The 12,584-nt window shown below is 60.9% G+C and overlaps 2 protein-coding genes across 2 annotated transcripts; both read left to right on the forward strand.

Moving 5' to 3' along the window:
* Positions 1–5: 5 nt before the first annotated feature.
* priB_3 (Protein priB) lies at positions 6–3,439 on the forward strand (the record flags this gene model as incomplete). Its single annotated transcript, XM_062769618.1, has 10 exons — positions 6–530; positions 688–721; positions 846–1,212; positions 1,304–1,442; positions 1,572–1,818; positions 1,878–2,022; positions 2,081–2,102; positions 2,167–2,423; positions 2,493–2,770; positions 2,825–3,439. The coding sequence occupies exons 1-10, from the start codon at positions 373–375 to the stop codon at positions 3,437–3,439; spliced, it is 2,262 nt and encodes a 753-aa protein (XP_062625602.1). The 5' UTR covers positions 6–372.
* Positions 3,440–9,198: 5,759 nt separating this feature from the next.
* Positions 9,199–12,481, forward strand: FAO2_1 (Long-chain-alcohol oxidase FAO2). The gene is made up of 4 exons (XM_062769619.1): positions 9,199–10,277; positions 10,326–10,860; positions 10,950–11,035; positions 11,084–12,481. Exons 1-4 carry the CDS (start codon positions 10,009–10,011, stop codon positions 12,237–12,239), a joined length of 2,046 nt encoding a protein of 681 aa, XP_062625603.1. The 5' UTR covers positions 9,199–10,008; the 3' UTR covers positions 12,240–12,481.
* The last annotated feature ends 103 nt before the right edge of the window (positions 12,482–12,584 follow it).

Below are 12,584 nucleotides of genomic sequence, written 5' to 3' on the forward strand. Positions count from 1 at the left end.
ATACACAACACGCCGTTATCAAAAGCAGGGCGTCACCTCACTGACCCACTAGTCTCGCCACGCAACTAGTGCATTCTCGTCATTGCTCGCCCGTCGACCGACCAGACTCGAGCCCAGCCCGGCAGCTCGAAGAAAACCCACGACGCCGCGAACTTTGTCTCGTCGTCGCCAACTTCCCCCCTTCCTCCACCTCCGCTCATCCTCTCACCTCCGCCGCTTCATCTCCGACGCCACTCGCTACTTCTCGTACCACTTCCGGTGGTGTCTGTGTGCCTGTTGCCGTCTGTGCCCCTTTCATAGCCGCCGGCGGAAGTGGGTCGCCAGTCCATCATCCTCGATAACATTACCCTCCCCTCTGTCCATGGCTCATTGATGATGGCGTCGACGCAACACCACCGGACTTCGCCAGTCCACCTCCCGCCCGACCTTGCGGGCTACCTGCCAGATGCAGGCTTACTGGACCACGGCGCCCCCCACCTGGCGGGCATGAGGAGGACGTCGCCCATCAACGGCCTCTCAAAACCTGGCGCGTGAGTGATGGTCCGAGGGTCCGAGGATGGATCGGCGTGCCGCGACGGTGTTTGCTGCGGGCAGGGATCGTCCGCCAACCCTGGCCTCCGCCACCGCCGCAGCCGCAGCCGCCGCCCTCCTCGTCGCCACCGATATGCATGCTGACATGACCAACAGCAAGGTCAGCTGCCTGGCATGCCGTGCTGCAAAAGTGAGTGTTGCAGTGGGAAAAACAACATCCGTTTTGGCTGCTGCGATCTGCTGCGACCAATTGTCTCAGACATGAATAAGATCGCCATTGTCTATTAGATAACCTGGCTAATACCCTCCGGCAGCGCAAGTGCATCACTCCTGATGCGTACACAACATGCAAGCGCTGCTTGGACCAGAACCTCGAATGCGAGTACAAGAAGCACAGGCGAGGTAGGAGAAAGAAGGTGCCAGAGGGTGCCGAACCTGTCCCTGTGGACGGCCACCACATCGATGGCAGCGACGGAGGGCGTTCTGGCGACTCGAAACACTCGCGCTCGCGCTCTCGCTCGCCTACACGCACCAATCACTCGCATCCCTCCACCACCAGTGTCGTCGGCCAGCCGCTCGGTCATACACAGTCATTCATGCGCGATAACACCGACCCCGCACGTCGAACAGATATTGCGTTCTCGCACGTCGTTCCCATAGAAGGTGACGACTCGCAGTCCCGTGAGTCACTGTTTGCATGGTCCCCCGGCATGCCCAGGCTTTGCCAAGGTGTGGCGGGACTTGTTTGCTGTAGACCTGACGGCGGTTTCAGCCTATCTCCCTGGACCCCACCACTTGCCCGTCGACGAATCAATTCTCAGCCGCGGCATCGTAGTTACGCAGCAGGATTGCCCAGACCCTGTCCTCTTCGGATACCTCTCCGAACAGGAGGCTTTGGAGCTCTTCGACTTGTAAGTGGCAGTTGCGGTGGGCAGGTGACTTGTCCCACGTCCCACGTGTGGCGAGCCTCGCTTCTTTTTTCCCTTGGATACGCGCATCGGATCCAAGGAGCGGCAGCTGACCCCGCGGGAACCTTACAGCTACTTTACCCACCTCAACACCACCGTCGCCGTATTGGACCCCGTGATCCACACACACGAATGGATATACAACAAGAATCGCCTGCTTTACACGGCCGTCTTGTGCGCGGCAGCCAAAATTCTGCGCCCCAAGGTGTATGCCTCATGTCTCCAGATCGCAAACAGACTCCTTGGCAAGGTCATGGAGTTTGGAATGTGTAATATTGAGGTTGTGCAGAGTATTCTTATTCTGTGCCATTGGAAAAAGGTGGGATTGTTGTGTGCGGTGGCTATTTCTTTTCCAACAACGGCTAACAGTGGGTCCAGGCAGATGATACCACCAGCTGGCGCAGAGTGGGCTTCGCTGTCCGTCTTGCACAGGAGCTTCGTCTTAATCAACGAGCACCGCGTCCACTGCCCCGCGATGAGCGGCAGGCTAGGGAATTGCTTGCCAAGGAGCGAACGTGGCTAAGTGAGTGGGGCCGACGATTTAGCCGTGGCGGGTGACTCGGCACTGACTCGGGTTCCAGACTTGATTGTGGCAGACTACCAGTGCGTCTCCGCATGATGAGAGCGGGTGACAACCCTGTGAATTTTGTGCTGACGGTGGATGCAGCCTGGCCATGCACCACTCCCTACCGAAAATCATTTCCGACGATGAAATCGACGACCCGACGGAATGGATTCTCGACCATCCTCACCTTCCCACACCTGGTGACTCCCTCTTCGGTCCCTGGGTCCCTTATGCGCGGCTCACAAAGCTGTTTTCCGACATGCTTGCCGGCATGAACGGTAGCCATGCCAACGCGCGGAGCCTGCAGTGGCTCGAAATGGAGTTCCAGCGCTGGAGAACAAAGTGGCTGGAGAAGAGCCGTGAGTAATTTTTCCTGAATTATTTCGCCGCTTCAATCGACTGTTTGGATCACTGACAGTGGCATCCAGACGAATGGGGTTTCCAGAAACACCAGGTGTCGACCATCAGGATGTGTGATGCAGTCCTCCGGTTCCACGTTGCCGAGTACCGACTCCTCTTCGCGGCGCGGTACAGGTCAAGTGGACAGAGCCTCGACCTCAAGGAGCCAGGAGTGTTGAGCCAGACGTTCGCCAACACCATTGAAGCCGCGCTCGGCCTCCTCGAACTGTTCATGAAGGACTTTGTCACCAACGGGTACTTGACACACTGCTTCGCATATGCCTGGATTGGATTGGCCATTGTGTCGGTGTGGCTAACCAAGGTAGGACGAGAGTTTGATGATTCGTATCTGACAGTCTAGAACATCAACTCGATGGACCCCACGGACCGCGGTCGCGTTCTTCAAGCTCTTACAGAGGTTTCGGCGGCGTGTGGCAACGCATCCATGTCTGAAGACGACATGCCCGCATCCTCGCATCGCCTTATCAAGAACCTCCTCGGCTCAGTCAGCTCCGAGTGGCAGCAGATGGGTGCCCCAGCTCCCGGCGCCCATTCTTTTGACCTTCAGTCGACGTCTGTTCTTCCTGCGTGGGATATGCCGACGACACAAGAGATGGTACAGACCCAGCTTTACTTTACAGGACACACTGTGTCGGCGACATCCCTCTCCCCGCCCAACTTCAACCAAACAGCGCAAAGCGACACCATCCTCCACGCTGATAATCTGCCCGACAACTGGGCACGGAGTCATGCGCCGCACCCGATCATGGCGCAGGCTCAGCAGCATCAGCAACAGCAGCAGCAACAACAGCAGCAGCAACAACAGCAGCAACAGCAACAACAGCAGCTCCACCACCAGCCTCCGCCGCACGACCCCGGAATGCACCCCCACCCTCACGCTCCTCCGATGGGCGCCAACGTGATGTTCCCACCCCAGGACGACGATATCTGGTGTGTCATGGCCAGGGGGTTCTAGGCCAACCACGACTCACCCGTCCCAGGAAAATACTGTTACGTGTGTGAGCAGAAAAAATAAATCAAACCCGAACCGAGTGCCTCGACTCGGCTCGGAGGTGTTCGGGTGTGTTTGGATGGTAAGCGAGTGTTTATCAGCTCGCAATTGTAGACGCCGCAAACATGAGGGATCCCGCATGGTTAGATACATTAGCATAAATATTTCTGTACAGTACTGTAGAGTACATGTATGAGTGGCTCGTCTGGACGTGTGCGAGGAAGGCTATGGAGTAGAGAGAAGTCCACGATGAGCCGAAGTGAGAGGCTGCGCAATAGCGTCGTCGGAGGACGAGCTTGCGGGGCCGATAGTCACCCCCGATAGTCACTCACACCTGGTGATAACAGGCCTGCCGAGCGCCGCAATCGTCCCGAGACACGCCGCAGTGCGCCGCGGATCAAAGGGTGTCACCGACAAGCATGATACCGACAAGGCCAAGCCACGCGGCGACCAGCGGCAACCACCGCCCAGGGTGGGTGGGTTGTTGGTTGGTGAGCTGCGCGACCTACCTTCCGGCGGTCAAATACTCGCTTGCTCGCCGCCCTCCATCCCCTCTTCTTCTCTCTCCCCCCTCATCATCTCCACTGCGCCGAATCCCAGCTCCACCCAGCACTCGTTCACAGCTCGTAACAAGGCGTGATGGACGCTCAAAACCGAATGCCAGCTCCACGGCCGCCCTTGCCCGTCACAATCCGGCTAGCCCACCCACCGCCCAAAGGTGCGTGAGGCGTCGTGCCGACGTGCCGAGGCGAGAAGAGGCGAGGCCACAATTCATGCCCAAGCCCCCCTCTGCTCGTGACTACCACTGCGCACGTTACCCAATTTCCGAGGCGTCCGAGGCGCCGGGATTCGACGTAGTACGCTAGACGACGCCCCGCCCCACAAACAGCCACTTAGCGCGCCCACTATTGTTCTCTGGGCGGCCTGGGATCGCCATCCACCCAGCTCCGTGTTCGGTTCCGCAAGAGGCAATCGCCTGGTCCCTTCGGCGCAGCGGCACCTCGGCAGTGCATTGAGCATGCGTTGGGCGTTGATGGCGACGACAGCGACGGTGGATCGGGAGCGGACCTCGTGTCGACAGCGGCGCTGACAGCTGACGTGTATCCGCGGCGCTCACCACCCCTCCGTTTCACGACAGCCGTGCGCGATTGCCGGCGGGCGGCCATCACCGTTGTCTCGGCGTCGGCCGAGCCCGTTTACCGTGCGCCTCCTTGCGCGCATGGAAAGGGGCGATTATCGCGCCGATTGATGGCGCCGGCGTCACGATCGGCCGCGCGTCGGCGGCCGATGCGGCGGGCAGGCGGCAGTGATCGTGGCTTGTTGGCTCGTGAGCCGCTGACGGCTCATCACGCCGCCGTCCTCGCCGGTCGTATCGGCGGCTGTTTAAAAGTGCTGGGAAGACCGCCAAGTGGTCTCTACCGCATTCTCACCCGCATCACTTGACCACCGGCTGATGGGACGCGACCCGAGAAAGAGAACGACGAGCTAAAGTGCCGTCGAAGTTGTTGGGCACGTTTGCCGCCCGGTCCTTGAGCCTCGGCTTCTTGTGTCCCCAACACGCTACCGCTGGCAATGCTTGAACCATATCTCACAAAAATGGTTGTGAGGCGTCCCACCGTGTCGCTTTGCCATTAGAAGAGAGGATGCTGGAGGGAACGAAGGGGAGACAGTAAGCGCCGCGAGCGACATGGCTGTCTTTCCCAGCGCTACTCCCAGCCAAGGTCGCTACGCGGCTGATTTGTCCCTGGGATGCGTATCCGTCACCCTTCGACAGGATCTAAACACGCCACTCCTCAGTCAGGTTTACCTGCTGAGAGAGATGTTAAGGTAGCCCTTTCACTCGTTGTTGATCGTGCTCCGGCGGTCGGCCTCGCACCGGCCGACGGCGACGTGTGCCGACCAACGGCCCATCTCGAGGTGCACCAACCGACCTGCGAGAGACTCGAGCCTCATTCATCTTCGGGGAATATAAGGCAGTGAGAAAGCAATCCCAGTGACTGTCATTTGGCCCTTCTGCTGCTTCTGCAGGTGCGCCGAGACGGGGGAGTCGGATGCCAATCTGGGCTCTGGATCAGCACTTTGACATTGCCAACCACGCCACGTTCGCTCGACAACTCCGCATCAACACTCAACCTTCCCCATCGATGTCGATCCCCCGGCGTAGACGATCACGATTTTTCCGGTCCGAGCCATTGCGAACTGAGGTGAGCAGTATCGCGCGCCTCGTCGGCGCCATCGCGGATCCTTTCGCTGCTCGACTGTGTTTTGGAAGATCGGCACGGCGACCAGCCACGATTGACGCCGCGTGGCGCCTCAGCCACCTCTCGCCGGTTGTTCGCAACTTGGCACCGGGATATCGCCCCCGATTGGATCAGTTCTGTCATATCGAGGTGCAGGCGTTTTCTGTATCGTCTGGTTGTCGAAAATGGCCGATTGCACTGTTCTCGACATAGCAGGTGGAACCATTTCTCACGACCGGGTCGACCACCACCATCGGACTCGCCGCCTTCTGACCGGGTGCCGGGGATTTCCCCTCAAATGCAAACGTCTATCATGTCGATGTTGAGACGTTTTGCGAATGGAGTCACCTGGTCGTCTGAATGGCGGGTTGAACGGCCCTTGCTGAACCTCTTCGAGCCACTCCTCGTGGCCCGGTGGACCACCGCAACCTGGACTTGCCGCCTCCCTCGGCGCACTCGGTGCCGGTGATAATGGCTCGATTGAACCGACTCTGATATATCGAGGTGAGGACGATTCTGGTGCCGCTTGGTTGTCTGGATGGTCGCGGAGCACTGGTCGAGCCAACTCGTCGAGCCGTTTCCCATCGCCCGTTCGACAACCTCATCTGGACTCGGCTCACTCGGACTTGATGTCTGCGACTTGGCCCGGATTGAACCACCTCTTCTATGCCCAGGTGCTGACGTTTTCGTATCTCCCAGTTGTCTGAATGGCCTCGGATCGAACTACTCTGGAGCCGCCTGGGGTCATTGTTCCTCCCCCGGTCGTGTCTCAGCCTCCCTCGGACTGGATGGTGATTTCGCCCCGATCGAATCACTTCCTTCTGCCTTGTCGAGGTTCAGATGTTTTCGGTGCCCTCTGATGGTCAGGTTGGTTGGCGTGCTGATGGAATCTCTCTGGAAGACCTCCGAGCTACTCACCTCCCTCCCGCCCGCTCGAACACCACCACCACCAATCCGCCTGAATCGGACTGGGTGTCTGTCATTCTCTCCAGTTGGATCACTTGTGTCGCGTCGACTCACCGCTCGCCCGGTTGACCACCACGTCTGGACTCGCTGTTGATTCTCCGCGGTTGGATCACTTCTGTCCTGTCCACAGGGCCATATCCCCTGGTTGGCCTGGGACTGCGCGACGATTTGGCCCCAATTGGGTCACTTCGGCCTTGTCGACTTGTCGACGTTATCTGTGTGGACTGCTTGTCTGAATGGCAGAGGATTGAAACGATTCTCGAAGGAAGCACGTCGTCGAGCCGAACCGTCGGTCACCGCCCCGTCAAAGATCACCAGCTTCACTCGCCGCCGCCCGAGGACTGGGTGTCGGTCATCCGCCCGACTTGGGTCACTTCCATTGCGTCGATGAGCAGACTATTTCGGTATGCATCGCCTGGCCGCCCAGTCGAACAACACGTCTGGACCGTTGGAGAAATTCTCCGCGATGGGATCACCTGAGTCTCGTCGGACAGATCGGTTCGTATCACCTGGTCGGCTAAATGGTCGCGAACCACCTCGTCGCGTCGAGTCATCGCCCGGTCCACCACCACCATCTGGGCTCGGCGCCTTCCTCGGACTGGGTGCATCGAGGTGCAGGCGATTTCGATATCCCCTGCTTGGATGAAGGGTGGGTCGGACAGCTCTTGAGCTCGTTGGGCATCGGTATGTGGCTCGTGCTTTCGTTCGGCAAATCGCGCCGAGGTTGGGTCAGTCGTTCGTGATGCCTCCTGATGGGCCGCTCGTTGCCATCTGTCGCAACCGACTTGACGGCCTTTGCTGGGTATCGGTGTGCGGAGAGGCAATGTGCCAAACTGGATTCCATTCTCTCATGGAGGCCATCCCTCTTGAGGCCCTCGAATCTTCCTTCTTGAGGAACTCTACGGAACAGGCCAGTCGAGAAAAGTGTATGCATCAACTCCAGGCAAGCTCCGTTGGCTCTGCCATCCCGGCGGTCGAACAGAGTTTCTCATTGAGCGGCGATAAGTCAGTGATGATCAGTCAGTGATGCTCCGCGGCCGTTCTGCAGTGAGCGAATGCCACGGCCGTTGTTGTGCACGGATGCAATGCCGCACTCCGAGCGACGAGGCAACGCCCGATCACCATCAGCTCCACCCATCATCGGCATGCACTGTGCACTGTCTCTGACCATAATGTGCCCTCCCACCACCACAAGTGAAGGCGCCATGCCGAAGACCCACTGCACGACGAGGAGATTAGCCAGAACCACAGCGAGCGAGCACACGGTACGCACAGCACTGGCGTTAGTAGTGGTGATTGCTGTCACCGCGTCACGACTGCCGTGCCGACGCCACGACCGATCGGGTCGCAAATGCTCCGAGTCGGACTTGACACCGCATGTAGCAAGCAGCTCGCATCGCCGATTACCCCGTCATCATGCACAACCCACTGCGAGGAAGGGGTGGAGCATTAATAGCCATAGCATTTCCAACTGTGCTGGATGGTGTGCGTGATCAGGCTTTCATGGCCAGGTGCTGCGCGTGTGTGTGCGAGGCGAGGCGAGGCGGGCCCGTTGGGTGTGACGTCGCTCGGACGACGGGAAGTCAAGTGCGGCGTTCAACATCCGACACGGTCCAGCTCAGCGACACGGTCCACGCGGACATAGATGGGGCAGCACGAGGGTGCACGCACGCTCGCATCACATTCCTCGTGCGTGTTGACTTGTCGACGAGGCAAACAAGCAACATGCTGAAGAGTGGGTAGTGGCTCCACCCGTCCTTCCTGGAGTGACGAACCGCCCCTCCCGGAGCTGGCCATCTCCGGCGTCCCCTCCAGCTCCGGCACACCCATCAAGAGTGCTCGAGTGCTCCCCCCTGCTCGTGGCCACACTCGCAGCAAGTTCAGTCCAGCCCACCCGACCATCATCCGCCTGGATACGAATCCTTCTCGCGCTCCGATGCCCCTCGCTCGGCCCAGCTGCACAATCCCGTCCTCGGAGGTCCGACGCCCTTTGCCCCGAGCCGAACGACGCCTGCCCCGACTCCAGGCCCCCCGCGAGGCCGAAAATCGTTTTCGCGCGCCCGTACACGCGCGCGCTCGCTGTCCGCGTCGGAACCTTGTCGTGCGACACATGCCGCGCCGCGGAGCGGCTGCCACAGCCCTCTCCGCAGAAGGACACTCGCCACTTGTCCCCCTGCAGTGGGGACGGCCTCGCCCTTGGCGGCTGCGTCGCGTCGTCACCTGCCGTTGTTGTGCATGCATCACCATTGCGCAACACCACCTGTCGGACAGGCAGCATCCGCGCAGTGCTCCGCGGACGAGGTGTCTCCGATTGAGCGGACGGGGTGATTGGGCCGCGTGCCAGCGCGGAGCGGGCTGCGTGTCGGCATTGCGACCAGGCACGGGCAGAGGGGGAGAGGTCGGCAGTATGCCCAGGTGGCCAGGTGCCGACTGGCTCGGTTGACACGACCGTTCCGCACTCGTCGCTCGGTCGTATATAAATCAGCGCGCAGTATCATCGTTCACACAATCACTCCGTGCAATCACTCCGTGATTCATCCCTCTATCTTATCCATCTGAAGTGCGCAGCAGTCGGCGCTCGGCTCCCCAGCCCCGCCCGCCAGGGGGCGGTGGGGCCTGGGCACGCATGCCGAGATACCCGCTCGAGATGGTTTCAAAGTCAGATCTGGGTCAACCCAGTGACACAATGGGGGGAGTGTGACGGCTGTCTTGTTTGTGGGCAGGCAGCCAGGAAGCCAGGCAGGTGACCCGAGGTGACCCGAAGTCTTGGGTTGGGGGCTGGCTGGGCTGGCTGGCTGGGCTGGCTGGCTAGTGACTTGGTGACTCGAGGGGGTGACTGGCAACCAGACAGGCAGTCTAGCCCTTATATCCTCGGCCAGCCAGCCAGGTTGGGTGGTTGTTTTAGCGCGGCGCGCGCGTGGCCCGGCTGCTCGCTGTCAACGTTCTCCTCGGCCATCTCGCACGCCACCCTACCTTCCACAGCCTTGGTTCCCAAAGTCAAGATCCCATCCCCGCGTTGGGCCCCCGCCAGGAAATGGGCAGCCAAGCAGCCACGGCTCCGCTAAGCGCTGCGCTGGCTTGCATGGCTTGCGAGCTCGCTTGTCAATACCCGGCACCTGTCTTGCGCGCAATGCATGCTAACAGCCTGACTTAGAACGATACACCTTTACTACCACTACTACTACAGCAGAGCAGAGCAGCAGCAACCGACACGCATACCTCAACGAGAGACACGCAAGCCAAGACACTCTTTATAACCCGTGCATCTCGCACTCGAGCTTCCCCCCCTTTCCCCTAATCCAAAGCAAGCACCCAACCACCACCATCATGCCAGGTCCTGAACACAAGTTCACGCCAGACGACGTGGAGACCATTCTCGCGTTGTGCGACACAGTTATCCCCGCCGTCTCCGTCAGCGACCTTATCGCGCGTGTGCCCGGCATCGACAAGGAGGTGGACCCGGCAACGCTCGCAGCGTTCGCCGCCGAGGTGCCCTCCAAGAACGCAAAGTATGTCAAGGAGATCAACGACCTCTTCCCGAGTGTCGTCTCGCCTGAGAAGCTCGTCGAGCTCAAGCAGGTCGTCTGGCTGCTAAGGTATGTGGGCTTACATAGGCACGATGCGTCATCCGCTGACGTGAGCAGGAATAAGGTCGGCATGCTCGTCCTCTCGGGCGGCCTCACGCCGTTCCACGAGCTGTCGCCCGCCGAGCGCGAGAAGGTGCTTCTCGGCTGGAAGACGTCGCGCATCCCCGCCTTCCGCAAGATCTACGACACGTTCACCAAGGTCGCAGCGGGGTTCTACATGCGCAACTCGACGATCGGGCACGCGGCGATGCACTACCGGCCCAAGGAGACGCCGGCGCCGGCCGAGGGGCACTTCCAGTTCCAGTTCCTCAAGCCGGCCGAGCTCGACGGCATCGCTTGGGATGCCGTCGTCGTCGGCTCGGGCAGCGGCGGCGGCGTCGTGGCCAAGCAGATGGCCGAGGCGGGCATGAAGGTGCTCGTCGTCGAGCGCGGCCAGCACTTTGACCACGGCGAGATCTACTCGGAGGCGACGGCGCTCGAGTTCGCATACGACGGCGCCGGCTTCGGGAGCAACGACGGCGGTGATGTTGCCGTCATCCAGGGCAAGGTGTTTGGCGGCGGTAGCGCTGTCAACTGGGCCGCTAGTCTTCAGGTAGGTTGGGAGCGGGGGGATCCGGGGTGGGGGCGGGATGGGGTCTCGACGGTGGCCGACGGTCCCGACTACGGCTAACACCACGCTAGACCCCGGCCAAGGTTCGCGAAGACTGGGTCAAGAGCTCTGGTATCAAGTACTTCCAGTCGCCAGAGTTCCAGGATGATCTCGACGCGTGAGTGCTTCAGTGCGTTGCTGGCGGTCAGCGCTAACCCCCGCCCAGCGTGTTCAAGCAGATGGGCGTGTCGGCGCCAACGCACAACACGCAGAACCAGATGCTGCTCGAGGGTGCGCGCCGAATGGGCTTTGCGCGCGCCGACGTGCCGCAGAACACGGGCGGCGGGCCCCACGCATGCGGCCACGACTGCGCCAACCTGTGTCGCTCGGGAGGCAAGAAGGGCGGCGTGCACTCGTGGCTCGTGGATGCTGCCAACGCCGGCGCCAAGTTCATCACCGGCGCTGATGCGCGTCGCATCGACTTTGACACCAAGAAGGGCCGCTCAGCGCGCGGTGTCGTGCTCCGCTTCAACGACGGCACGGAGAAGTACGTCAAGACGCCTCGCGTGCTCGTCTGTGCCGGCAGCGTCGTCTCTCCTGCGCTCCTTCTCCGCTCCAAGATCCCCAACTCGCGCATCGGACAGAGCCTCTACCTCCACCCCACCAACTATGTCCACGCCGTCTTCGACCACGCTACTCGCCCTGTTGATGGGCAGATCCTGACGTCGGTCGTGGGCGAGTACGCCGACCTCGACGGACAGGGGCATGGCGTGCGCATCGAGACGGGCTGCATGCAGCCCGTGCTCGCCATGTGTCTGCTGCAGTGGGCCAACGGCGCCGAGGCCAAGGCGCGCATTCTCAAGCACCCCAAGATGGTGGGCTGTATCGCCATTGCGCGTGACGCCAAGCCCGGCAAGGTGACGATCGACAAGGCGGGCGAGCCGATTGTCGACTACACGGTCGCGAATGTCGACAACAAGAGCATCATCACGGGCACGATCGCTGCGGCCGAGTGCATGAAGGCCATTGGCGCCAAGGAGGTCATTGTCGCTGGCCGTGGCGTCCCCGAGTGGCGCGAAGGCGACGACTGGGACGCGTGGGTGAGCAAGGTCGCCGCGTCGACGCCTGGAGGGTACGGCAGCGCGCACCAGATGGCGTCGAACCGCATGGGCTCGAGCACGAGCAACGGCGCCTGCGACCCCACTGGCGCGGTGTACGGCGTCCGCGGTGTCTGGTGTGCCGACGCCTCGGTCCTGCCTAGCGCGTCGGGCGTCAACCCGATGGTGACGACCATGGCCGTCGCGGCCAAGATCAGTCGCGGCATCGTCCAGGCCTGGAGGGAGGGCCGTGTCGAGACCAAGCCGAGCAAGGCCAAGCTGTAATAGCAAACAGGAAGGATGGTCGCCGACCTGAATGCCTGTGGTGGTGGTGCGTGCCCGCTGGTGCCAGCGGGCATGAGCCGATACCCTTCGTGAGCCGAGCTGAGCCGAGCGCACAGTCTCCGCTCTTCCTGGTCCGTGTATTGTTACCCAATAACCTTTACCCCGTCGTCGTCTGTAGTTTTGACTTCCATGCGCATAATGGCGTGCATGGGGTTGAAGGATGAAGTGTTATTGAATGTCCATGATGGATGCCTCGTCGTCGTCTGCGGCGGCGGCGGAGGCCCCCCGCGTCCGGCCTTTGGTGTTGTTTCTCGTAACGATGACGGCCCTTGTTCCCGACATGTC

This window comes from Vanrija pseudolonga, chromosome 2, assembly GCF_020906515.1.
Source record: "Vanrija pseudolonga chromosome 2, complete sequence".
In the NCBI taxonomy this organism is placed as follows: Eukaryota; Fungi; Basidiomycota; class Tremellomycetes; order Trichosporonales; family Trichosporonaceae; genus Vanrija; species Vanrija pseudolonga.